Below are 25,813 nucleotides of genomic sequence, written 5' to 3'. Positions count from 1 at the left end.
GGTCATGGAGCCCAAGGGGGACACGCACCACCACCACAGCTCTATTTCCACAGTGCCCAGGCCTCTCTGCCCCTGCCTGTCACCCGGACACACGTGCCCGCTGCTCAGCACAGCCAAGCAGAGATGCCAGGGAGGCGTTAAAGACCTGTAGGTGAGAAAAGGAGGGAGAATTGTTCAGGATGGCCAAGTTGGGTTATAACGAAGGAGCAACAGGACAGAAAAGATCAAAAGGGAACACCAGGTAGTAAAAACACTCCCTGCAGAGCAAGGTGAACGCAGCTCCAGCCCTGTCTCTAAAGTAGCAGACCCTTTCAGCCTTCTGCGTGGCTGAAAAGGAGCCCTGGAGACAAGTGTGCAAGACTGAGCCTTTACAGGTGCCCGGTGTGCAGGCACAGAGCAACACTGCGCTATCCCAGGGCTTCGCCAGCTCCAATGCCTTTGATTCTCTGCTGCTCGGAGTAACAGCACAATGCACTGAGTCACCTCTCAGTCCCACGGGCAAATGAGGATTAATTAGTTGATGCTGGCAAATTGCTTCGAAGAGAGGTGCTTCACTGCAGCACAAGCCACAGGTTGTTACGCACTGAGCTATGTCAAACGCAGCCCTGGCTTCACATCTGTCATGTCTGGAAAAGCAAGAAAAGGAAACAGCGAGGGGGGGGTGGAAATGAACGATCACACTGGGGTGATGCCAACTCTGCCGCCAAACCTAGGAGAGCGGCCAGCACAGAGGCTCAGGAGAGCTTTGAGCTGACCAGTGCAGACAGCGATAATGCCTCAAGGACTGCCGACCCTCAGCAAACGCCCAAGGTGTTTTGCCAACCCAAGCACTGCAGTGACATAGCCAGCAGGGCAGGAGCAAGGCAGGCCCAGCCGCAGCACTGCACCGTCACCCTGTCACTGCAGGGTGGGCACACGGTGGGACGGGAGCGCTTCCATGGGAGGACAGGAAAGGAAAACACTCCGTGCTGCCAGAAAATGGGTGAAGCCTCCTTAGCTTGTTTAGGGCCAGCCGGGCTTTTTAGGTCTTTCCAAGTGCTCACCAGCGTGCCTCCGCCTCGCTCCTGCATGGGGACCACCCTAGAGTACGGGCCCTTCAGCTGGCCCTGGCACAGCTGGCTGTAGGGCAGAGAGGGTGGCAGGACCCAGAGGACGGAGCAGCCCCTGCACACCAGGGCCAGGTTTCCCAAGGGGAGGTGGCTTCTCTCTTTGTTTTTGTCCTCACCCTACCTCGGTGCTCCTTCCCGTGACGCGCAGAGCCCCCGGGGCTCTCGCACCCAGCCCGCAGCTGCACCTGGGCTGGTGGCGGGGAAGCAGCCTGCGCGTATGTAAAACACAGGCTCTCTTTCACACACCGCTGACTTCCCTCGGCGAAGGAGGCGGGGGGACGGGCACGGCGCCTTTCCTGGCTCCTCGCAGAACGCCCCACCACACGGCGAGCTCGAGGGGGACGAGGGACGTCGGCATCACGGCACGTGTCAGCTCCTGCAGAAGGAGCCTGTGGCAAGGGAAACGTGGCCCAGCATGGGCTGGGAGCCTGCGCTACTCAGCTGCCAAGGAGTCTGAGCAAGTCACATCACTCCTGAGTCCCCTGCACCCAACCTCTCCCGTGCACTGGTTCTTCACAGCCAAGACGGCCCCTCCTGCGCAGAGGCGACCCGAGGGGATGCCATCCTGCCCAGCATAGCCACGCCGTATTAATATTTAACGGTGAGGAAGAGATCCAGAGACTTTGATTTCTCCCACCGGCCAACTCAAGGATAATTGCACTGTGCGGGGAATTTCAGCGTTTCAGAGGGTGGTTTTGTTCCAGTTCACAACAAACCCCAACCATGCCGCAATGCCTTATGAGAAGGATCGCAGCCCAGTTTCAGGCAGCCTCTCTTCCTGCAGCAGTCAGGCAGGTAAGCAGCACAAAACACAGCCGATCTCAGCAGGTGCCTGGCAAGCAGGTCCCAGCAAACCCTCCTCCCCCAGAACTTAGGTAAAAATCAAACTCTGCTAATTAGGAAAAAATGGTTTCTTCCAAATGTTTCCACCCAATTCCAGATTTGTGACCCCAAAGCAATGTTAATTCACCCTCATCACACCCCTCCAGCGGATGCAGCTCCTGCTGTAGAGGCAGAGCAAGCGAGGCACAGTGCATTTAAGACACGTGCCCAGGGTAATGCAAGAAATCAGCCACAGAGGCGAAACAAGTCCAGCATTTCTGTCTCCCAGCTCTGGGCTGTGCCAACTATTGCTTTCTCTTGCATATAAATCACTTTTCCCCACCAGTGAAGGACAGCTGGCCACTGAATGGAAAGTGGCAGTTATTCAGCAGCCCACAGCAACATCGCACACCAGCTTTTTGGGTGGGACGCGGAGAACACTCAGTGTGCAGAGGAGACTGCCAGGGGATCTGGGCCAGCTGAATGGAGACAGAGCAGCTGGAATCTGGCCAGAGCAAAGCCCAGTGCTCCTACAAAATCAAGACAAGTTAAAAACCCTACAGGAGAAAGTGTCTCTCTTGCTTTTGCCAGCAAAGCAGGTACCTCTGCCACAGCTCTGCAGGTCAGCTCCAGGCAGCAGAGCAGGAATCCCTTCTTGTCCACCACTGCTGTGGACAGTGGTCATGATGAGAGCTACCAAGCAGCTCTTACAGCGTGACCACAGCTGCTGAGTGCCACCGCTGACCTAACCCAGCCAGCCCCTTCAAACTACAGGTCTTGGCAAGCAGACATTCAGTTTTAATCAGTCTCCAAAGCAAATATTAGAGGTGGCCTTGATTCTAAACCTCTACCACCAGTTTCAAGGTTTGGAGGGACAGATAAATCCCCAGGGCTGGATTTATCTCTGATCTTTGTTCCAGGACAGAGAGATCTTTTACTAGAGCCGTATCAGCACACAGACTTTTTCTCCTGTAAGTACAGACTAAGCATATCAAGTCTTATCACACTTAAAAGTTGGTCTGATTTAACTGCTGGTGTGGCGAAGCCAGCAAAAGACCCCTTCCCTTGGAAAACCTGGGCCAGCAGAGAGCTATAATCCCAACAAGTAATGCCAACCAAGCTGATTTGTGCTGAAATCTCTCACAGAGCACCTCTGTGAGCAGCTCGGCTAGCAGGCTGAGGACACAAAATCTTCTTCAAGTGATGGGACTGAAGGCAAAATCCTGTGGGTCAACCTGCCATGGCAGAAGAGATCTTATTACAGCCTCATTCAGTTCCACCCAAAGAAAAGCACTGCATGACCAAAGCTTACACCACTGCAACTGGTGCAAGGTCTTCTATGCTAATTAAACTGCTTTTACACTAATTTTGCTGACAAACAAAAACACATCCACAAACTGAAACAGTCAAACCAGCAATGCTCATGGGTACTTTTACCACAGAGAGGGGGATTTCTCTTTGTAAATCTCCACAGGGATAGGGAACTAAGGCAACAGAGAGAGGAAGAGAAAGCAAGTAACTCCAAAATATTTGTTAGTTTAGATTTCAGCCAGCTCGGCAAGCTGTTTTGCGATGTTTAAACACAACCGAACCTGAGTCACTAGCCTTAATTCAGCTTCAGGCCTTCCCTGCCTCTGATCCCAATCCAAGTACTACTTTCACAAGACTTCATCAAACATTAGCCCTGGCTGCTCCATCCAGATGAAAGATACCCTCAGCTGCCTTGTCTTCTCTGGTAGGGGCTGTGTTATGGCCTGTCTAAACTAATAGCTGACAGTTCCTAGAGGTATTTACACAGTTGAAGCTGTAGCTTTAGATGTGTCCCAAATACTTTTGGTTGTAAAACGTGATGGACCTGAGACACAGTGTCATATTCTTAGATACGCTCTACTTCCCCTGCCAGTTCTAGTAAAGACTTTTTCCCAAGAGTAAAAAAAATATTTGCCCCAAGGTGAAGCAAGATGCTGCTCTTAAGGAACGAGATTTTATTTTGTACCAGCTGGGATTCGGCCACCTGTAGGAAGTACAAACAGCATCTTTCTTCTTTGAAAGTAGTAGAAGGAAAGAAATACTGCATCTGAAACACAGCAGTGGAAAAAAAACCCAGTTTGAAGGTACAGGAATGGACAATAGCATGTCGGTTGCTACAAAGCATTCTGGGTGAACCAAAGAAAGTTTCATTTTCACCAGTTAAGAAAGCACAGTGAAATTACTCAAGGCTGAAGGGATTTTACCCGAATCCAATAGTTATTAGAAGCAACTAGAGAGCAACCTGCTGTAAGGTAAGGAAGAGCCTCCTTACCTTACAGCAGTTGTGGAGGACATGAAAGACTGGCTCACCTCATGCCACAGCCCTTCCTTCCCTCCCCCAGACTGCACCTGCACATCAAGAGCAAATCGAAACTAGTCTATTCTAAACCATGGTCTCATTTATTTTGAGGGACCCAAAGCGAGACCAAGACTGAGACACCATAATCAACAGAGAAACTTGTTTCTCAGCATGATTGCCCCTCTCTGGTGGCAAAGTCCTGGCTAGTACCTTCAGGATCACAAAGCTAGCTGAAAAGTAGGGCATGCCCATTAAGCTTCCAATCCTTCTTACATGGCCACGAGCTTGCACATGTCTTTCTCCTTTGGGTTTTAGCCAGAGTCCAGCCCTTTTGGGCACTGTGACACAACTGAATGGTTTAGCTCCTTTTGTTCCAGCTGACAAACAACTTAGCCCTCCCCCGCCAGCAACAGCACAACTGGAGCTAGGATTTGCGTGTCCTCTGAGCAAGGATACAGGCTTTGTGCCTTGCTGAGCTCTTTGCAAGGACTGCCAACACTCACAGCTGATTAAGCCTGCAGTGCTGCTTTCTGCTTTTTCCTGCTCACAGACAGATGTCAGAAACAAGCTAAGTGAAACAGCACACGCAGCTAGAGCTCTGCACCTAGGAACATTGAAGCAGACTACTAGGGATTAAATAAATTAAACCAGAGGGGAGCTTAACACATTCTCTCTAGGCTTCATTTCTACCTGGCATGCAATTCTGGGTAAGAAACATCTCAGCATTTCAAGAAACACTGTATTTTGGAGGTGACACAACTCAGTATGCAGGAAGGATTACATTCAGAAAGCTTTTGACACCACCACGTGGCTGAAAGCTTGACTGCAGCCCACCGCCGAACAAGTGCAAACTGCCAGCGAGGACCAGCCTTGCTGCCAGGGGCAAGTGTTCATAGGTTTTAGAGCCCGTGCCACACACCTAAACAAAGAGCATGCAACTAATTATTAAATAGTAAACACTTTATTAACTTAGAACTCCAAAACACACTACTGACTTGCAGTAAGAATAAGGCATGCATTACTACTGGTAAGAACCTGTTAGTTAAGGGATTATACACAGCATATGCCCAACTTGCAAGAGACACGTGTTTTCTGTATGTTGCTATAGTCCAGTCTGCTGTGTTTCATCTCTGGTCAGCCCAGGAGCCTGGGTTGCTAGGGTCATCCTGGGCTTGATAGATGGAGCCTTTTTCTCTAAAGGTCTAAAAGAAAGCTGAAGTGCTAGATTATCTTTTTTAGTCCCTTCCTCCCCAATTAGGTATCAGGCATGGAAATACTAAGCCCTTCACTGGGCAGATGCTCACACAGCTGGATCACTAACTACCAAGTGCAGTCTATCTAGAAGCTGCAGGACAGCCTTTCTTCCCCGTTATTCTCTCGGTGGGGAAACAAAACCTGGCAGTGAGGTTTCACATTAGTCTAAGGTGCTGTATTTCAACGGAAAGGAAGCAGGAGCCTGCTGCCTCTTCTCTAGTACTCTGGTGACACTGAAATGAAGATACTCAACCGTGACATGCGGCATTTGGGATAGTGGCCCATTCTTCCAGTATTCTCTCAGTAAAACATGTAGCTCCTGGCCACTGGCAAAGTGGGTAAAACTCAAACTTGATCATGAAATGGGATTCGGATGTAATAATGGACAGGAATCCCCAATTCAAACTGCCCTCCTCCCAGCACCTATGTTATCCACTGAACACGAGTCCAGCTTTTCTTGAGAGACTAGCAACTAGGAACAGCTCTGGATGAGTGGTCATGACAAGTCAGGCAAAAAAAAGCTTCCCAATGTGAATCCAACTGCAGCAGCTTGAATGCCTGAAGTGAAAAAACTGATGAATGTGGCTGAATTCTCACAATGAGAAGCTAGTCATCAGCACAGTTTCTCATCAGTGAACTAAAGGACAAGGCAGAAACTCCTGGTACGTGACCAGCACAGATCTCTAACATCCGGAGAAGTCGCTGAGCAGTGGCAACTTGTGACCCTTCCACCTGGAAACAAAATGGAGAAATTACTTAACCAATAGAAAAGAAGAAAAGCAGTGCTAAGCTGTGATAAAAGAATGAACCGGAGCAGGCATTAAGTATGGTTCAGAGCAGCTAGCTACAGAAAATCCTGAAGAGGCCCATTTACTCCCCTAACATTAGGGAAGGTACAGCATTGTCAGCCAAAAACCCTGAAGGGCTTGCCAAAGGCACAGATATTACCTGCTGGTAGGGAAGCAGTCTCTGAGGGTGAATGAGTACACAGAAAAGTGAAGTCTGCTACCGCTGAATGCCAAACTCTCCCTCCAGCTTTTCAGATCAAGCAGGTAATTGGAAAGAGCAGCATATCAGATGGCAAAACAGTCTGTGAAGCAACAAAGCCCAGCTAACAGGAAGCATTACGTGGGCAAGAGAGTCACATGGCAAATAAAAGCTCAGGGGCTCCCAGGAAAAGAAGATGCCTCAAGGAACAAGTGTACCAAGGCTTTGCATATCAGAGAAGTCTTTGTTAATTTAGACTTGGCTTCCTGAGCCTTTGAAGTAGCATGGGGAAGGAGCAGGTAATCTAGAAGACTCATTTCAAGGAGTGTCAGACTCCTGTACCTCTACTGCTCTTGTAGAAAGAGTCTGGTCTCTCACACTTCCACAAGACAGTAGTGCATGTACATATATTTATTGCTAATGTAATGACACTCCTAAGGATCAGAGAGCAGTGGAATTCACAAATCCCTTCAGACACCAAATAAGCACCTTACCTCCAGCTCACAGAATAGCACAGGGCTGCAGTAGACTTCTCCCAGGTTCCGGATGGCATTCATCTCTACGCTGCAGTAATTCACCCTGCCAACTATAGAAAAAGTTTTCCCACATTACAAGCCCCATAATCAACATTCAGTGAAGAAAAGTACCAGGAAATTCCACATCCACAAATGATCCAGAGCTAATTTTGAGAGCACCATAGAAGGTAAGGCAACAGCAAGCAGTACAAACAGAATGGTACAAGATTCACAATGGAATTAGCACAGAAGCCTTTCATAATACTGACAACAGGAATAGTATTGCCGCATTACTGAGTACTGTAACATTAACATTTTGGATAAGGGATCAGTACACTATCAGCATGGGCAGAATCTTCCACTCACTAATCAGAAGCCCTCCTGGCTCATGTGGTATCACGGGGTGGTCATGTCTCCAAGGAATTCACTCCGTCATGAGAGCCATAGCACAAGACAATGCTAAGACTCCTTCTCAACCCAGAATTAGGCCTCCTGACCCCCAGATTTCAGGGACACAGCACCACTGTTCCAACACTGAGCAGTACAGTCTGGTCCCTCCAGTTCCTCAGAGCTGAAGAAGGGAGGGTACACAGGAAAGCACCCTCTCCGCTCGAGGCAGGGAGAGAGAAAAGAGAGAGAGAGAGAAAGAGATTAGAGGCACAACAGGGCCAGGCAGTACACGGCAGGGATACCAGTCTTGTATTAAAACTGTACTTAATAGTTTAGTAGCTCACCCATTTAGATTTGTTTTATTACCCCAGTATCATATGCTCCTCACTGCTCATTAAGATCATCATTAAGACATATCTGCAAGAGCAGATAGAACAGACTTCTGCAGTGCCACAAAAAAAAAAAAAATCAGTAACACAAATTATATTCAGGGATTAGGGACAGAGAGGTCTGACTAGCAAAAACAAAAAGGAGAGAGCAAGTGAACATGAGATAAGAGAACTATGTTTTATCTAAGAAAACAATAAAAAAAAAAGGCAGATGAGTTCAGATATAATTTAAACAAAGCTTTCGACAAAGCCACTGGTTTCCTTTGTTTTGTTTCAAGTTAAGTCACTACCCTGTTTTAAGGAAGGCAATAGTGAGTTGTGCTGCTCAGAGAGGAGGAAGAGGGCAGATGCCATACATACCCCCAGTGACAAGAAAGCATACTTTCCCCAGGAAGAAGCTGTCATCCACATACGCTAGGGAAGCTTCAACATTCTTCAAGCTGTCAGAAAAGCACAGACAATCCACTTGGACAGGGAGGTAAAACCAGTGCAGCATAAGGACAAAGGGAATAACTTTCAGAAGCACAATTAGAAAACCAATGATGTTAACATCTGCTGATCTGTGAGCTGGCAGAGTATGCTCTGTGCTAAAAGCATGGCATCAGAGACCTCTGTAATACCCACAGCTGTTTAATAATCCGCAACATACTCAACAGTTAGACTTAGTTTGAACGGTGTCCTCCATGATTTGCAGACACTAAGCATCCAAATTCATTAATATTCAATGAGACTTCAGCACTGCTTCAGCTCTTTCAGAAGAGCTAGTCCACACATTTCTGCAGCACCATCTGTGCAGTAAGTATGCAGCTGGGCCTGTCATTTTTGGTAAATGAGAGCCCAGGATCATCAGTCACAAGTTAAGCAAGTCACAAAATGCTGACTTTTGTGTCTTAGCAAGTATTTACTTATGGCCTGGGGACACAAATATAATTTCTACAAAGATGAGCACAAGATGAGAGAAAAGGGATCAATCCCTACAGACATCCATAGTGCTGATCCCACTTGACCAGTAGTATCAGTGAACTGGGGACACAGATGCAGCACCTGGCTGGTTAACAGGTAGCACTACGCACATCAGCCATCTGCATATTACAGAACTTAACAGTACCACCATCATTTCCATCTAATTTTACAGACAGCATCTTTCCAAAGCCCAGTTTGTATCATCCCATATCTGGATCCAAGAATAAATTCTGCCTCCTCTGCTATGGCAACTTAGTGCACAACAGGCATGTTATTGGACGGAGCGGTTCAGTCCTAATCCATTGCTGGAGGCCAGAAAAACACTGTATATATTACTGAGCTGTTCCACCACAACAAGTCTTGGCTTTGAAATCCACTATTCAGCAATTCTGACACAGTAAAAATGTAGATTTAGCCATCAATCCAAGAAAGAATATCAGTTTCCCCTCTCATATGTTCACCCTTCTTTTACCTGTATTTGCTCTTGATGTCAATCATAAACGCAACCAGATCTATCCTGGGCCGAAGGTGATCCCTCTCTGGAGGTAAGGGGAGGGATGCAGCAAGGTGACTGAAAGATAATAAATTTGCCAGTTTAACCAAATAGCTCGGCAAGGCAGTATCCACTTAACCATAACCTCATAACCATTGCAGTTCATCACGTAGCAAGTTACCAGGAAGCCCACTAATTACTAAACACGTAGGCACTGAAGAGACTTTGTGATTCTTTAAGTGGCATTCTCATCTCTTAGGCCTACTCATAGTTGCTGACAGCCACAGTGATACTTGCTAGAGAAGGCTGTTTATAATGGGAAGCTTATTAGAGCATAACAAGACTCACAGAAACATTTCTCTGCACAGATCTGTATGACAGTAATTTTATTTAATTGTTAAGAACAGTCCTTTCTAACAAAGTGAACCCCAATGCTTTACTGGTATATTTTGCTGCCAAGTTTCAGTTAAAATGTGTCAGTGCTCTCCTGTCACATTCCAAAGACACTGCTCACACAGGAGAGGCTACCTTCTGGGGTGTCCATGCAACAGAAAGGTGTGTTGTATTTGCAACACCTTAAACCAGAAATTTACCACTAGTATAGCTTTATAGATAAAGTTATAACTCAGAAAGAGCTTCTATTATACCATTACCCCCCTTTTTATCCCGTTCACTGCGTCACGAGTTAGTAGGTTAGTTTAGGTGTCCTTCCACAGAATACCACCACTGCTGATACAACTGTTGGAAAAAAGAATTACAGGGTGGGGATTTTTTTGTGTCTCTTCCCACTATAAAAAACAGGTTTCAGTAGTGCACATCTGGGCCTTCCACAGGGAAGAATATTATCAGCACCATATTTTTGGAAGATCACACGAAAAACAGATTGGACAAACAAAAATCCCAGAATTTCAGTCTCTCTCACAATCCACTTCCTCTCTGGAAGCCAAAAGAAACACTGATTTTGGTCTCCTTGGGGAATATTACTTCTACCAATTAAATCTTAAGGACTTAACAGTTTTCCCCAGTAGCCACAGACCACGGTACACATTCCCTTCTATTAATCATATGCAGTTCGTAGTTTTATCTGCCAGTCTCTAAATAAAGGTGTTTTGTTTCCTATAAATAAGAAAAGGTATGATTTAACAAAAACATTCTGAAACTAACACAAGATAGGAGCAAAGTGTGCTTGAAAGACACATTGCAACACAAACAAGTTTATAAACTTAAGGTGAAATTTAGGGAGAAGCTGTGGTGAAAGGGTAGTATCAGATCTCATTGGGGGGGGGGAGGGGGGGGACACGGACGGACGACCAAACCCAAAAAAGCCTCCATGATTTGGAATTCTACTATATTTAAACCAACATCGCTATATGATGTCAGCAGCCTCCAGATATGCACTGCAGAAGCCTTTTTTTTTTTTCTCCTAGTGGTAAGAGACACAAAAACCACAGCCCTGCAATTCTTCTCCTAACAGCTGTACCTGGCAGGTAGACTTGTCAGACAAGATACCATGTTTCTTTGTAATGTATATTATCCCAAAGCAACACAGTGGGGAAAAAACTGTCACAGACTTCTGCTTCCCTAGTGATACTAGTGCATGGACTTATCTTGCTCTGTAGTATGAGCCTAAGTTTCCATGCCTTCGTGTAGTTACCCAGCTGCAGTACCAACAGCCATCTAGCCATGGCACTCCACAGCTCAGCAGAGGCTGCAGGATTTGCACAGAAAATTGGGTAATTAACTTGCTATTACTTAGCACAAACATCCAAGATGCCACAATCAGAGTAGTACAGTTGCTCTAACTGGCTAGTAGAGCATTAGCTCGGGTTTGCCTTTACTGCATCGCCTTGGCTTACAGCAGCGAAGTAACACAAACACCTTCTGAAGAGCTGACTAAACTCATTTGGTCTTGGCAAGAGAGCTGTCAAGGACATTATATCATAAAAAGTTAGTTAATCGAGCTTTTAGGACAGGACTTGTCATGCAGATAAAGTTAAAATTCCAAATGTGTCTTAATAGCTTGAGGAGGAAAAGCACGTGCACACATACAAACCAGAAAATGGATGTGAAAAGCACCAAAAGTAAAGGACATCTTTCAGGAAAACTTGTTTGGTTGCAAGTAGTTGCAAGCGTTGTACTTGCCCCATTTTGTCCCAGGGTGTTTAATTCCTGTATATGCCAGTCTCGCAGGAGACAAAAAAATATCTGTGCTCCTCTCATACCCTTCCAATTCAGTAGTCAGACATCACTGCACCATCCAAAGGGCAATGGTACGTGCATAGCGAACGTGACGACCGCGAGAACTATTTCCACCCCCGTTTCTAATCATGCCCGAGCCGCGTGCCCTGAAGACTGAGCAGTTTGCCTTCCGCAGAGGCCCGCCACATCCGTGCCGTGCAGCAGTGCCCTCCGGTGCCCACGACAGCAAGCTCGTTCTCTGAAGCCCGCACCCTCCGGCTCCCAGCACCGCCGCTTGGCGAGAAGCTGCACTTGTAGGCAGTTTCTGTGCGGCCCCTTCTGCAGCAGAAACTTTCCGTGAACCCGCATCACAGCCGCTGCTTTGGCTCCGTCCCGCGGCCAGGGCGGCAGAGGGACCCCGTGCGCTCCCGCCGCAGGCCTGCGGCCGGGCGTCCCGCTGCCCCCCCCCCACGACTCACATGTTGATCTTGAAGTTCTTCTTCTCCCGCAGTATCGCCTCTGCCAGCCGCTGCTGCAGCCCGCCGTCCGAGCCCACCAGCTGCGCGGACGGGAGGGAAAACGGAGGTCGGGGGCGGGGCCCAGCCGGGGACAGCCCCGCCCCTCGCCCCCCGCCGACCAGCCGGGGGGCGGGGCCAGCCCCGGCGCCCACCTTTGCCTACGGCAGCCAGGCGGCCTATCCCCGCGAGGGGGGCGGGGCCGGCGCCGTCGTTGCCCCTGAGGCGCGGCCGTTGCCCCTGAGACGCGGCCCGCGGCGGCGGAGGCTGCGGGGCAGGCGGGCGCCCACCGCAGGGCCGGGCCCCGGGAGAGGGAAGGGGCGGCGGCGGCGGCGCCGGACCTACCAGGAGGACGGCGCAGCTGAGCGCCGGGAGCTTGTTGTAGGGCTGCAACTCCGCCATCGCGCCCGCCGGGATTCAAACCCCCGCTACGCCACACGTCGCGCTAACGTAGCGCGTCAGGGGAGGGGAGGGGTGCGGAGCCTAGGAGGGGGCGGGACTGCCTGCGCGCGTGCGCATTGGGCCCGCCGGGGTGCAGGCGGGACTTTTAGTCACGCGCAGGCGTGTGCCGGGCGGGGCGGGGCTGCGGGTCTGGGGCTGCAGTGTCCCCCCCCCCCCCACCCCGGTAGCAGAGGGCCCGCCCGTTCGGTGAGCGCCGCTCTGGTGCCGGCAGACCCCGCGCAGCAGCGGTGTTCCTGCGGCCCCGGCGCAGCCCCGGCGGGGGCTCTCGGCGGTGGGACGCTGGCCTCGTCCCACCCTAAGCCCTAAGCTTCCGAGAAGCAAAGTCGCGGATCCCGGGGTATCCTTGCAGGAGGTGGGGGTCCATTAGTCTGCTCAAGCCTGAGCGGTACTGAAGGCTCCAGTGAAATCCCGCTGTCCCTTACGCAGACACGCATTAACAAGGGCAGTGCACTTCCCTGCTGTAAAGGCTGCTCGATGTAATGGCTAGGGAAGGGAATTGCCTGAACACCCTACGGCTGGGCTTCGCACGCTGACTTGTTCTGCGCAAGGTTTTGCGGCAGCTCCAGCAGCCCTGACCACTGTCCTACCCCTTCCTGGGCACCTTCCCCTCGCCGCCCTTGGCTGGCCGGCCTCTGCCCAGCCCTGCAATCCCCTGCCCGTGATACAGGCAGGAAAGAGCCCGTGCCAGCGGCCCTGCAGTTAGAGATGTAGGCTGAACTCTTCTCACTCCAAGGTCAGAGCGGGATGATGACGTGCAGCGATGTAAAGCCCTCGGTGGCCTGTGGTCCACCTTGCTGCATCTCTTGCTCTTTGCCTTGTCCCGGGGTTCGGCTCCAGCTCGGTGCAGAGGAGGGTCCAGGAGCCCCTCAGCTGCCTGCCGGGGCTGGTCTCTCCCTGCCCCTTCAACCAGGGCACCTCCGAATGGCAGGAGACATGCCAGGGGGAGGAAGAAGGCCGCAGGAGGACGAAGACATGTCTCCCCCTCTGCAGCAAGCTGGCGAGGGGAGAGGGGGGGGGTTTAATGTAAGCTGACATCACATGGCTGCCATGGCTCTTTTGATCTTGACAAAGGCAGACGGTTCCGCTCGTTGCCAGCATGAGACAAATTACAGGTGAAGCAGAAGAGATTACAGGATATTTCTGGTTGTTGTTGAGTTTGGCAGGGGGAAGGGAAGACAAATCCAGGGCAGACATGTCCTAAAGATGGCAGGCAGGCAGATGCAATAAATAACGAGAGCCAGCTCCCAGGTTAGGGGGGCACAGAGAGCAATTTGGACAAAGCTGCTTTTGGGCTGCTGAGGGTGTAGAAATACACTAAAAGCTGCAGCACCCACCTAAAAGGTGTTTCTCCTCTTTCATCCCCCTGCTACTCCCCATTGCCTACTCTCTGGCCCTGCAGAAGGACCTGGGTGGCTTCAGTGTCTGGTCAGGGACATGCTCGCTGTCCCCTCTGTTGCTGCAGGCTCCTGGTGACACCGGTGCCTGTTGAGGTTCAGCGTGTCCAGATGAGCTACCACCAATCCCACTGTTACTTTTCCTTGTCCCCAGCAGGTTTCTTGGCCATCCCTTGGTAGACTTCCCTTCGCAGGGCTGACCCCCACCTTCCCCTGGGGACACAGAGATTTGCCCTGTTCCCTCCTCCGCGTGCTCCACCTCCTCTGCACCCTTTAACCGGGGAGATGCCTCCCCTTTAGCACCTTACTAACAAAGGACCCTTGGGTGCACGGCCCACCTGAGGGTGACTCAGAGGGGGGCAGTGGTATGGGCTTTGCACAGCCAATTTCGTCCTGGGATGCAAAGCCATTGCCCAACAGCTGGCATGGGGAGCCACACCAGGCAGATTCACTTTGCTTTCCTTCATCTTTGAAACACAGACAGGGATGCTCTGGGGAGCGGGGCAGGGGAGTGTGTGCAAAGCCTGCAGAGCAAGCTCAGCTCTGTGGGAAAACAGCAGGGAGAACAGGAGTCATTGTCCTGCACCCTCATTGGCTATTTACCCATGGGCCAAGGAGTGTAAAACAGATCTAATGTCAAAGGGTAGCATTTAAAAACTCTTTTTCATGATAGAGGATGGCATAAGGAGGTGGAGACTCAGGCTGCTAATGTGCCTGCAGCTCTTGTCTAGATCTGTAGCTCGGCAAGGAGAGGAGGGGAGAGGGATGAGAAACAGTGTTGGAGGCTGGGGTGTATTTTACATATCAATGTGTGACTATGTCAGGCTGTTTCACCTCTCTCCGCCCCGTTTCCAGGTTGCAAAGCAGGAATAATGAGTCGATCTCCACTTCCGAGCAGTGCAGGAGAGCTGAAGCAGGGGGTCAATGCACTGGCTCCCAGTGCAGGCAGAAGGGGGGAAAGCAGGGTACGATATGGAACAGGAGAGCTCCTGATTTTAGTCTGTGGGCCATTGTACATTGCTCTGGTAGCACAAACCATTCCAAAAATGAGTAGAAGTGTAATGTACTCCCTGTGAAGATGCTCTGGTGATGCCAATGAAGGCAATTAGCATCAGCAAGACTTGGCCTGGCCATCACCAGTGCTCCCCGGGAATGGTGCAGTCGCTCCTGCAGCAGGACAACACCAGCTGCTACAAAAAATATTGTACAACACACATTGCCCTCGAATATCCTTGGCCAATTTGCTGTATGCTTCATCCAGTGGGTTGGTGACTGAATCTCGGGATATTTTCTCTCTGATTTCTCTCTCGGTTCTCCCTGATCAGCCAGAGGAGCAATGGAGACAGGCTTTGGAGATGGTCTCGGGAGCACTGCTGACCCCAGCATGGTCCCATTTGTCCCAGCACCTGCTCCCAGACCTCCTGTGGCTTCATCCCAGCCCTGTTTAGCACAAGTTTTGTGAGATGTTGCCTGGCCATATGTCGCTGGCTCCGGCCTGACCTCTTGCAGTGCTGCCCGCAAAGCACGCAGAATACAAACTTGTGTGTATTTGATTGCACTTGTTCTCTCACTAATAGACAAAAATGGTATCATTCGCAGCAAGTGCACATTATTAGGGAAACTGATGACATTTCCACATATGTTGCTGGCAACTTCAGCTTCCTTTGGCAAAGGGTCTCTCCAGCTATTGTTAGACCCAAAGTAAGTCAGCTTTTTCCATTCTGCTGTTTAATTTAACTCACCATACACATTTCCTCAGCTTTTTGGTCAACTCACAAAGCTTTTTGAATGGGTTTCCTTATTTGAAGCTGCAGTAGCACCCAGAAGGCAGGTTACTCTGCTTTCCCACCAGAGTATCCGACTCATGCCCTGTCATGCATCCAGGGTGCCTTCTGCATCCTGCAGCAGCTCCCTCACCTCCAGCAGCTGAGCAGGGAAGTATTTCTGTGACTCTCGCTGGAGTTTTGTCCTCTACTGTGGACCTTGGGGGAGGCTAGTTGGATAAAGTCCATCTTCTCCCATGCCTCTACCTACCATGGGAGAGTAGTATTTGGGGGATTGGTGTTGCCTTAAAGACAGGCAGATACTTGTGTCTGATCATCTCAGAAGATGCTGATAAAAGCCTAAAGGATGCTAGAGAACAGCAAGGAAACTTGTTAGGAAAAACTGGAATAACATTTAATCAGGCTCGGGATTAAGCCGAGCTCAGTATATCATTCATGCTGTGATTTATAGGCATGTTGCAATCAGGAAGCATGTGCCTGAGATTCCCAACCATCTCCTCTTTCTTCTGCCAGGGCTTTTGTCTGAGAAGGGTTTCATGATTTCGGCTCTGGCTGGGTGGCCCTCTCAGGTCTAACCCGACCCCACACTCGCCTTCATCGTGCAGGTGAATTTGTGGCTGCCCAGAGATATGGAGGCAGTCGGAGGCTTGGTGGTGGGCAGGTATCGTGGGTGAGCGGCTTCAGGGGGCTTGTGTGTGCACAGCCACTCAGGGGCTTCCTCCAAGCCAGGTGGAAGGGGCTGGAAGCCCCCCATGCACTGGGCAGGATGATATGCACATGCTTATGCCTGGAAGATGCTGAGTGACACACGGGAGCCTTATTCATAGTGAAAGCTGAACTGCAGCTAAAGCATTTCCATGCGGTTCAAGCTGTATGTGGCACGTCGATGCCTGGAGCCGTCTCGATGCTGCAGCTCTGTCAGAAAGCAAAGGATGCGGCAGCACCTGAGAGCCCTGTCATGGGCAGCAAGCAGCTGCCGCAGCGTCGGAGGCAGGGGGGTCTGCGAGCATCTCCCAGCTCCAGGAGCACGAAGCCCGGTGCTCATTTCCTGCTGCCTCCAAGGGTGCTTCAAACTCAGCTGGGGGGGTTCTGCTTGAAGCAAGACAGGCTGCCATGTCATGACTTGCCCAAGCCCACCGGTGCAGTGGTGGCTGCGGAAAGAGGTGATCCCCGCTCCTCACCGTGCCCTCCCAGTACTTGCATGGCAGGGAAGTGAGCCAGAGGAAAAAATGACCCCATGAGGCAAAACTGTTGCTATTCTAGGGTTTTGGCTGCATGAGCAGCACGCTAGCATTAAGCCTGAGCTTAAACCCAGGGAGAATTTGCAGCCCGATGGACACACACTGGCTCTGGCATCCCTCTGGGGTGACCTATGACAGAGAGATGGGATGGTTGGCTGGGGATGGGGGGATCTTGCATGTTTTGGCATGATGTCCTCAAGGATGCCTGGCCTGGCAGGCCCTACCGGGGTGGCCTGTGGCTCTGGCACTGAGCGGTCTCCTGGAGAAACGAATAGTCTCCTGCCCTGTGCCAGCCACCACTGATCTCCCTCTCATTTTCTTTGCATACCTGGAAAGTGGTTTCCCTTCTGCCCTCTCAAATGTACTACATCTTTGCCTGCCCTTAGGGTTTGCTCTGGGAACACAATAAATAATATGCTTTCAACGTCATTTTTTAAAAATCTGTTTGGCTTTTGGTTTGCCCAAACCACGTGTTTCTCTCCCAGTGCAGTCAAAACCGTAAGGCTTGTGTTTTCCTCCCTCTGCAGTAGGATTAGTGAAGCAGTTACTGCGCTGATGGTCAAGGTGGGTATCATGGCTGAACTTCAGTGAGGTTAAAATTAAGACGCGATTGCAGGCTCCTCTCTGGAGGCATGTGGCAATCACCTGGAGTGCCCACCTTGCTGCAGCAAACCAAGCAGCAGCTAGCTAATCCTAACGGATCTGATCCTCCGTGCAGGTATCCTGCTAGGTACAGGCGGATCGCAAGCCTATACTCAATGCTTCTAAGCTATTACAAAATTACATCAAGCAGAAGTGGGGCTCAGGAGAACAAGAGGATGAGGAGGAAATCACGGAGCATGCCAGCCAGCTCCCACTGCTTCCAGCACAGCCCTGTCTCTGCACTGATGGATGAAAGCCTGGTGCAGACCAGGCGACAGACCGCTTCGGGTGCATTGCCTCTGGAGCCACCAAGCACACGTGGGCTCTGTCACTGTCCACAGGTTGGTTTGGGGAGGGGACGAACCCATTTGTGCCTGAAACGCAATCTACTGGGAAATTAAACCTCGCACCTCACAGCTCCTGGGGCATAGGCGTGTAGGGGGCACAAATTTGGGGCTCAGACAGTTTGGTGGATATTATTAGCCCTGCAAGCCTTTAAAACCACCCCCTGCGGTGCACCTGCAGGGCTGTAGGTGTCAGACACTAAGCGGGCAGGACTGGAAAGCGCAGGCAGGACAACAGGCAGCTCTTGGGGCTGGAGCCAGTTGTTTGATTGATTTTGTTAAAACATTTTTGTGTTAAACGACTTCTCGGTCACGGTGAAAATTTCCCTGTGTACAAAAAAGACCCAACCAAAAAACCAAACGAGTTTGGTTGCTCCTATTTCTGTGCTGCTGAAAAGCTGAAAATGTTTTAACAAAACCTCTTCTGTCAGCAGAAGCAATGACAGAGCCAGGTATGGATTCAGGAAACAAGGTATTTCACTGAAAGCAAGAATATTACTTCAGACAGCAATGTTTTTCTGTTTTCTGCTGGAAGATTCTTTTGGTCAAAGTGTTGGTTATTTTATTTTTGCATAAAACCCCTAAAGGGAGTACTAATCTCCCTTCCCTTTCCACCCCTCCCTCTCTCTGCCTCCATCCCACGGCCAGCAAGCCCCAGCCCCCAGAGCCTGGGGTGGGTCCACCGGTGAATCTGTGGAGCCTTAAAATCCCATAAATCTCCATCAGCCCGAGTTCACACATGTCTCCCCCAGCATTTCTCCTCCTCCCCAGCCCCATCCTTCCTTCTCGGCCCAGCAGAGAGCAGGTCCTCCGGCGCTGCAGCCCGGGCTGCGGGTGATGCGGGAGGAGGGAGAGCATCCCTCGGCCGCCTCTCCCGTGGCTCTCGCCCGGGTACCATGTGCGGGTGAGCTCGGGAGGCCCGTTGCCATAACGACTGCTGCTAAAATGCCCCCCTGCGTGGGGATGCAATTGGTTGCGGACGGTCCCTCCTTCGGGGGGGAGCCCGGTGCTGGGGTGCCCTGGGGAGGCTGGAGGGGGGCTGGCGTTGCTGGCAGGCGATGGGGGAAGGCCCCGGGAGCCCCGGTGGGAAATGAGGCCGCGCTGCTGGCTGCGTGTCATCTCTGCACGCTCCCGCCAGCCACGGCTGCTCCCACCATCCCTCCCTCCCGCCCTGCGCCTGTCGCCTCTCGCTGTCGCCCTGCTCTCCCGGAGCGGGGTCCCTTCTCCCTGGCACTGCCTGGCTGGGAAAGGAGCCTGACTCATCCCGGCCAGGCCCTGGCAGATGCTGGAGGCAGCAGCCTCATCTCATTGCCCTGTGCCCGCGGAAGGAGGTAGGTGGCATGTTGCAGGGATGCAATGCATGGGAGCGGGGTCATGTCTGGGTCCCCAGCCATCGGCAGCTCCTTGCCCCAAGCTGGAAGCTGCCCCAGGGTGCGCAGTCCTGGAGGGATCTTCTGTGGTCAGGGTGAGCCTGTGGCTGGTAACGCTGCAACCTGGTTTGCGTTCCCGACCACGCATACGGGAGGGTTTTGTCCCCAGAGTCACCTGTGTCCTGGCACTCTGCACAGGCACCACTTCTGCCTTGCTCACCCCCTGCCCGGTCATCGCTGCCTGTCCCTGTCTCCTGCAACCCCCCCCCCTCCCTGCTCCTGGCCTCCCCTGAGCAGTTTCTGCCCTGTCACTTGCAGCATGCCCCCCAGGGCACCCATCACAAGTGTACCCACGGCACCTCGGGGGGCAGCCGGAGGTGGCACAGGGGATCCAGGAGTGACACTGAAGGAGAGCGGCTGGAGTGACACGTGGCATGGGTTTATAAAGGGTCAGTCAGCTTACCTCTATGAGATGCTGTCTCAGCTGAAAGACCAGGGACTCTTTCGTGTCTTTGGGGGGACACGGATGTCCTGCTGCAAAACGGGGTGCTGAGATCAACTGGTCCAGCAAGGGTTAAGGCACGTTTAATATCTGCAGAGCTGCTCCGGAAAGCTGACATCTTTGAATGAAACTCCCTCTTCTCAGCATTTGCAGCCAAAATCTGCTCACCCACCTGACCAGAGCAAGTGCTTTGCCTGGCCGGCCCTGCAGAGGCGGGGGGGGGCTCTGACACCTCGCCCAGCGCTCGGCTTGGCCACGGCAAAGACCCTTCGTTGGGGGGCAGGGTCGGGTGAGCAGTGGGGGGATGTGGCACGAGGTGAGGGCTGCATAGCAAGTAGACTGAAGAATAGGTTGCTGGCGAGGAGCTGGGAAATGCTGGCTCTGCGAGTCACGGAGGAAGGATAAATGGGGAAGTCTGCAGGGCGGCTTTTTATTGCAGTGCTTTTTGGATGGCGGCTTCACTCCTAGGTTTGGAAAGCAGATGATCAGGGAAGGAAATGAGGTTGCTGGCTTTCCGCCCGCCGCCCCGGGGGTCCAAGCTGGAGTCACCTTCCCAGGCTCCCTAACCCTGCTCATTGCTGTCACCAGCCGAGGACTGTTATCAGCTGCTGGGGCACCTCTGGAAGAAGGGGTGTGCAGCAGCCTTGGTCCCCCAGCCTGGCTGTGGCAGCAGCTGGAGGGTGCACAGGAGCTACTTTTGCAGAGCACGTAGGAAAACTGCGCTGAGGGGCCTCTGGCCAAACCTGGACCTCAGACCTGACTGCTGGCGGGGAGGGGGGGTTGTGCCTAATTCTTTCCGTGGTCCCTCAGGACGAGTTGAGGGAGGGAAAGCCCACAGCAGGATCCCTGCTCCCCACAACACTTCTGTGACATTATTGCCGGCTGGGGTGGGCACAGGCCAAGTTACTCGCCTGAGGAAGGCAGAGGCAGCCATGAAGAGGCAGGAGCAGCGCCCAGGTTGCCCCTTTGCTCCCAGCCAAATGGCTGCCGATGCTGAGCTGCCCGGTCCTGTGGCTCTCAATCAGGTGGAGCAGGGGTCTGGTAAAAGAAAGGTGCAAATCATTGAGAGGGAGACAGAAAAAGTCCTCCTGGACTTGGCAATGGTAGGGACAGCACCATGGGTAGCAAAAACAAGGATTGCTGAAAGCCAAAGAGCGTGGTAGGAAGAGGCAAAATTCACTGAGGTCTCCCCTCTCATGCAAGGAGAACAGATAAATATCAACATCCATGCCAATAAGTGGGAGGAAATCAGGCGTTTTCTCTGATGCTGGCAATTTCTTGCTTATATTAACAAGAATTGCAGCTCATTTCAGATCTAACCCTGTGACAAAAAAGGTGTTATTCAGAGGGTAGAGATGAACCTCATGCTTCCTGCTGCCAGTCTCAGGGCGAGCAGGCAGGGACGGGCTCTCCTGCCGCAAGAGGCGTCCAGCAGATAAATGCTGCTGGGCACATTGGAATCAACTGATGGCTGTGGTGTTAAAAAAAAGTCAAAAAAGCCCAGCCTCTGGTGTGGGAAAGGGCAGCAGCCTTACGGGCCAGGAGCGGGGAAGAGGATGGAGATGGTCAGAGCTCACCCCAGCCTCAAGGGAGGTGGGGGGACACGTGGTTATTGGCAGAGGGGTGACTTGGGGGATGGCTGCAGGTGGCAGCTTTCAGGTGTCTGGAAAAGCAGGAGCTCAACACAGGTGCAGGTCTGCCCTAACTCCGTCCCCAGTGAAGTCAAGGGACATTTCATCAGCCCCACCGGGGGGTGAGGGTTTTGGAAAGCCTTCCTTCAGGACTGCTTTTTGTGCCTGAGCCTGGCGCTGTTGTGCTTTCCCAAGCCTGAGGGTCCCCGGTTTAATCCACTGAAGCCTGTGACAAGTGGCACACTCACCATGCAAAACCCAGCAGTCCTGGTGCCCGGGGGAGGCCGTAGCTGTGCTTTTTGTGGGGGGATGCTTCCTGATCCCTTTTTCTGCCCCTGCATGACCCACATCCTGGCGAGTATTTCGGTAAGAGCAGGCAGCTGGGAGTCAGGTAAGCTGGGCACCGCTGTGGATTGCAATGTGGGTTGCTCTGTCCCTCCCAAAGGATGGGGATAAGGGACGGGCACAAACATGGCACCATTACAGCTTTTAAATGGCCCTGAGTCAGGGTGTATGCCCTGAGCACAGCATCAGCAGGGCCATAATGGTGGGGAGGGAGTGGGCCAGGGCACCAGCAGGTTGTGGGGCAGGGACCTCATCTGTCTGCCCCTCCGGAAAGCTTCAGCCGTGACGGCCAGGCAGGGAGATGTTGGCTCCTTCCTGCTTGCTCATTTTTAGCGCTGGGTCGACAGCCACCGTGTGGCACGTTGTTTTGTGTTCCCCAGGGCGGCACTGCTCCAGACTCAGCACCACGCTCCCGAGTGGTGAGGGGATCCTGGGAAGGCAGATCTGCCGCTCCCGGTAAGTGGCTCCCGCTGCCCAGGGGCTGATGCAGGGGGTGGATTGAGGCTCTGCTCAGAGACCAGTGCTCAACCAAGCACCACAAGGTCCCTGAGCCCCGGCAAAGCAGGACGCTAAACAGGGGTGCAGCAAGGGAGGGCTCAGCCCAGAGCCAGACCAGCTCAGACTGGGAATTCAAAGGGGTTGTGGAGCATCAGGGGAAGGGGCAGCAGGTTTTTCCCCAAGCAAGAGATAAGAAGCAGCTGTATTTACCCTGCAGCCTACCTGGCTGGCAGCAGGGCTGGGGGCGTGCGGGCTCCCCCTCCTCTGCAGGGAGGGAGCAGGACTGCCATTCAGTGCGGGGTGTCCCAGCGATGAGCCCAAGGGATTGCCCTCTCCCGAAGGCTGAGGTGCCTTGGTGTGCAACCTTGGTGTGCAACCGAGGACGAGCCAGGGTGGGGCGAGGCTGTGAGGAGGGGTGCAGGGAGGCTGGGCACTGCTGATGAGGCAGATGTCTTATGCTGAAGCTCAGTGGAGGTGTTTTTTGGGTTCTCCCACTGTACAAGCTTTCTCCCCTTTTCTCTGGCAGCCATGCCCCATTTCTTGGATTGGTTTGTGCCAGTGTACCTGATGATCTCCATTCTCATCCTGGTGGGCTTTGGAGCTTGCATTTACTACTTCGAGCCAGGACTCCAGGAAGCCCATAAGTGGCGAACGCAGAGGCCGATCATGGAACGAGACCTTCGGAAGACACTGATGATTCGGGACAACCTCGCCTTCGGGGTGCCCGAGGTCTGACACGCTGCCCATCGAGTCCAGAAGAGCCTCTCCTCTTGGTAGGGATGACAATCCTGCCCTGCACAAGCAGGGCTGATTGTCACTTTGCGCTTTTCTGATCTAGGTCTCATACTCACCTTTCTGACCCTTTGCTTCTTAGGCAAGGTTTGTGTGGCACTGCAGGCTCAGGGCTTCCCACGTGCTCACAGCCCTTCACCCAGCCAAGGACTTCTGCTCCTCCCCATGGCCGAGACTGATGAATCACTCAAATGAAAGGTCCCTTGTTAATCACTTGAGTTTGAGCCGACTGGCATCTTGACATGACCTTCAGTAGGAAAAGTCTCTGCAGGGGTACTAGGCTTGCAAAGGGAGACAGAGCCTTTTACTCCTATTCACTGGGTTAAATCTAACCCAGCCTGTTTAAGTCCAGTGGGTATTTTGGGGGAAATAAATGGGATTTCAACCCAGATCATTGCTTCAGCTAAGCTCTTCACCCTTGGTGCTGGGATGGTAAGCTTGCTGAAGCTCTGTGCAGAGGGGCCAAGGGCTCAGCGAGACCCAGAGACTGAATGCCTTTATCCCTGCTAAAGGTGCACTGCTTCTCTGTGTCTGTTTGGGAGATGGAGAACATCCATCCACCCATCCATCCATTCCAGATGCACTACATTCAAATTTAAGATCTTTACTAAAGAAGTTTGTCCAAGTCCCATGTCAAGCTGAGAATATTCTGCAGCCCTCCATGAAGGGGTGCTGCCACAGTTAGCACATAAGCCTCTCCCGATCCGCCTGACCTTCTGCTCCTCTGCTGCGGAGTGAGATCGGATAGTCTGGGAGGTAACTTGCACTTGTTCAGTCCTCTGCACTCCAGAGTCCTATGGCATGGATGGGCTCTTCCTTAACTGTCATCCCAACGAAAGCTGTGAAGCATCCCTCGACTCCTTTTCCCTGTATGTCTCTGAGAAGGGACACTGAGCCTGTTGGCGAAATGGACCTGTTGCACCACCTCTGCTTTCTGGACTGTATAATGTGGGTCTGGCACAAAATCCCATGTTCATAGACTACCTGCACTTTCTGCGCTGCCCTGGGGCTGATCGGCTACCAAAGTGCTGTGTGAAGGTGTGATGCTGGGGCTAAGAGGGACGTTCACATCTTCTCCTTCCCTGCCAGCCCAGTGCAATGCTCACTGTGTACAGGGAGATTTGGGAGAGCTCTGAGCCTGTGGTGGGAGGTTGTGTCAAGAGCCTCTCCTCACCTCTCCTCCCACCCCAACACCCACTCTTCGGATGCCGTAGGTGCAGCGGTGCTACTTGTGAGCGCGCTGGACACAGCGGGGTCCTGTGTGCCCCACTTCTGCATGTCCCAGGGGTGTCAGCTGGTGCCACCACCCCATGTCCACATGTCTGCGCATCCCATGCCGTCACATGGACCTGCCAATATCGGGGCGACCCGCATCCCCAGCATGCTCCCGGGGTGCCAGCTTTGTGCCGTAGTCCCTGATGGCTCCTTTGGGCAGCAGGAGTCCCTTGGGCCAACTGCCCAAATCTGCCACAGATCCTGGATGGGCTCGTGTCACCCAGCCTCTCCTGTGAACCTGTCAGCGGAAGTTTTCTCCTCCATTCCCAAAGAAAGGAGGAGAGTGCACTGGGCTGGTTTGAGTGAGCAATGCTCCATTGGTAATTCTCTGGGGGTGAAAGTTAATTTTTAGCTCTATTGGTTTTGGCTGAAAAAGGAATAGGTCAGGACATCCTGCAAATATCCTGGGTCTTTCTGGGACTTTCCATCCACTGGATTGCAATCGTATCACCATTATCTTCTACACCAAAACCAGGCACACTGGCAGGAGCTTTTTGGCTCTGTTTCAGTCAGAGGACAAGTTGAGAGTCCTTTCATTCAGCTAAAACCCAGAAATTGTGATGCAAGTACCTTAACTGGGGAGTCTCACTCAACAGGGAAATGCAGTGAGTGGGATTATTCCTGTGCCCAAAGTTACGCTCGCCCTGGCAAGCAAAGGCTCAAAGCGCAGGTGCAGCCTGAAACAGGTAAATCCCACGTATTTTTATGCCTTGGTGACTTGGGGCTGCGAAAGGGAAATGCCTTGGGGCTGGGCTGCATGGTCTGACATGCCACCCTCAGCTGCATGGCTTACGTCCTCTGCCCTCTGGCACAACACAGCCATATCTTCAAGCCCCAGCTTGGAAACCTGCTTCCTCACCTCAACTCCCTCGTAGCTGGGACTGCACTGCAAACGGACCACAGCTGAGCCATGGGGTAGCAATAAAACCCTCTGTACTGGAGCTGAGGGTCTTGCAGCAGTCAGGGACAGGTTAAACCGTCCCCCTGGGAAGGGGAGCCTGCTCTCCGCAGCCTGCACCAGCGCGGGCTGCTCTGCAATCGCACCTCCTCCAAACCCACTTTCGGCTGCTGAGTCAAAAGAGAAGAGGGAAAACCACTAGCCTGGTAAAAACGAAAGGCTGGGTCTGCCACCACCACTCTCGGCCAGCTGGCATCCGTGGTGTGATGGAGCTCCCCACAGGGGTCCCCCATCCTCTCCTCTGTGTCCTCCTCTGCACGCTCTCCTGCCTGTTTTCACCTCCGCTCTGCCTGTGACTTGCCGCAGAAACCAAGCAAAAGGAAGATGACAAACAGGTCAGGGCTGGACTAGAGAAGAACTAGTTATTCATCTCCTCCGGCTTAGGTTTCAGACTGTTTAGTCCTGACACAATCAGTATTAAGCCAGGTATTTTCCACGGGTATGAAGGACTTTATTGCCAACGGTGTCAAAGCCCTCCCCAGTGGAATAAAACTGTGTGACAAACAGCATGGCCGATGCTTTATTTTCCTGTTGTTCCCCCTGGGAGCTGCCTCCCTCCAACTCTGGGCAGGCAGCAAGGACCAGTCTGCAGCGAGGTTTCCCTTACAGCAGGGTAGGTCTTCATCCGCCT

The 25,813-nt window shown here is 52.3% G+C and overlaps 1 protein-coding gene and 1 long non-coding RNA gene across 4 annotated transcripts; one reads left to right on the top strand and one right to left on the bottom strand.

Annotated features, from left to right (window-relative positions):
* Positions 1 to 5,205: 5,205 nt before the first annotated feature.
* Positions 5,206 to 12,430, bottom strand: CENPM (centromere protein M). Of its 3 annotated transcripts, XM_030041259.2 has the most exons (6): positions 12,290 to 12,427; positions 11,909 to 11,988; positions 9,231 to 9,329; positions 8,156 to 8,235; positions 6,996 to 7,087; positions 5,206 to 6,246 (listed from the first exon to the last, which is right to left on the bottom strand). In XM_030041259.2, the coding sequence occupies exons 1-6, from the start codon at positions 12,344 to 12,346 to the stop codon at positions 6,121 to 6,123; spliced, it is 534 nt and encodes a 177-aa protein (XP_029897119.1). In that variant the 5' UTR covers positions 12,347 to 12,427; the 3' UTR covers positions 5,206 to 6,120. The 3 variants fall into 3 exon arrangements, with proteins under 3 accessions (XP_029897119.1, XP_029897120.1, XP_029897118.1); XM_030041260.2 differs by lacking the exon at positions 9,231 to 9,329 and having other exon boundaries at positions 12,290 to 12,430; XM_030041258.2 differs by lacking the exons at positions 11,909 to 11,988; positions 12,290 to 12,427 and adding an exon at positions 11,305 to 11,895.
* A 6,074-nt stretch (positions 12,431 to 18,504) lies between these two features.
* LOC115352703 lies at positions 18,505 to 25,688 on the top strand. Its single transcript, XR_003927237.2, has 3 exons — positions 18,505 to 19,142; positions 22,040 to 22,115; positions 22,684 to 25,688. It is a non-coding gene; the product is annotated as an uncharacterized LOC115352703 (long non-coding RNA).
* Positions 25,689 to 25,813: the final 125 nt, after the last annotated feature.

This window comes from Aquila chrysaetos, chromosome 17 (assembly GCF_900496995.4).
Source record: "Aquila chrysaetos chrysaetos chromosome 17, bAquChr1.4, whole genome shotgun sequence".
In the NCBI taxonomy this organism is placed as follows: domain Eukaryota; kingdom Metazoa; phylum Chordata; class Aves; order Accipitriformes; family Accipitridae; genus Aquila; species Aquila chrysaetos.
The sequence above is the reverse complement of the archived record's forward strand: the minus strand, read 5'-3'. Positions and strand labels throughout refer to the sequence as shown.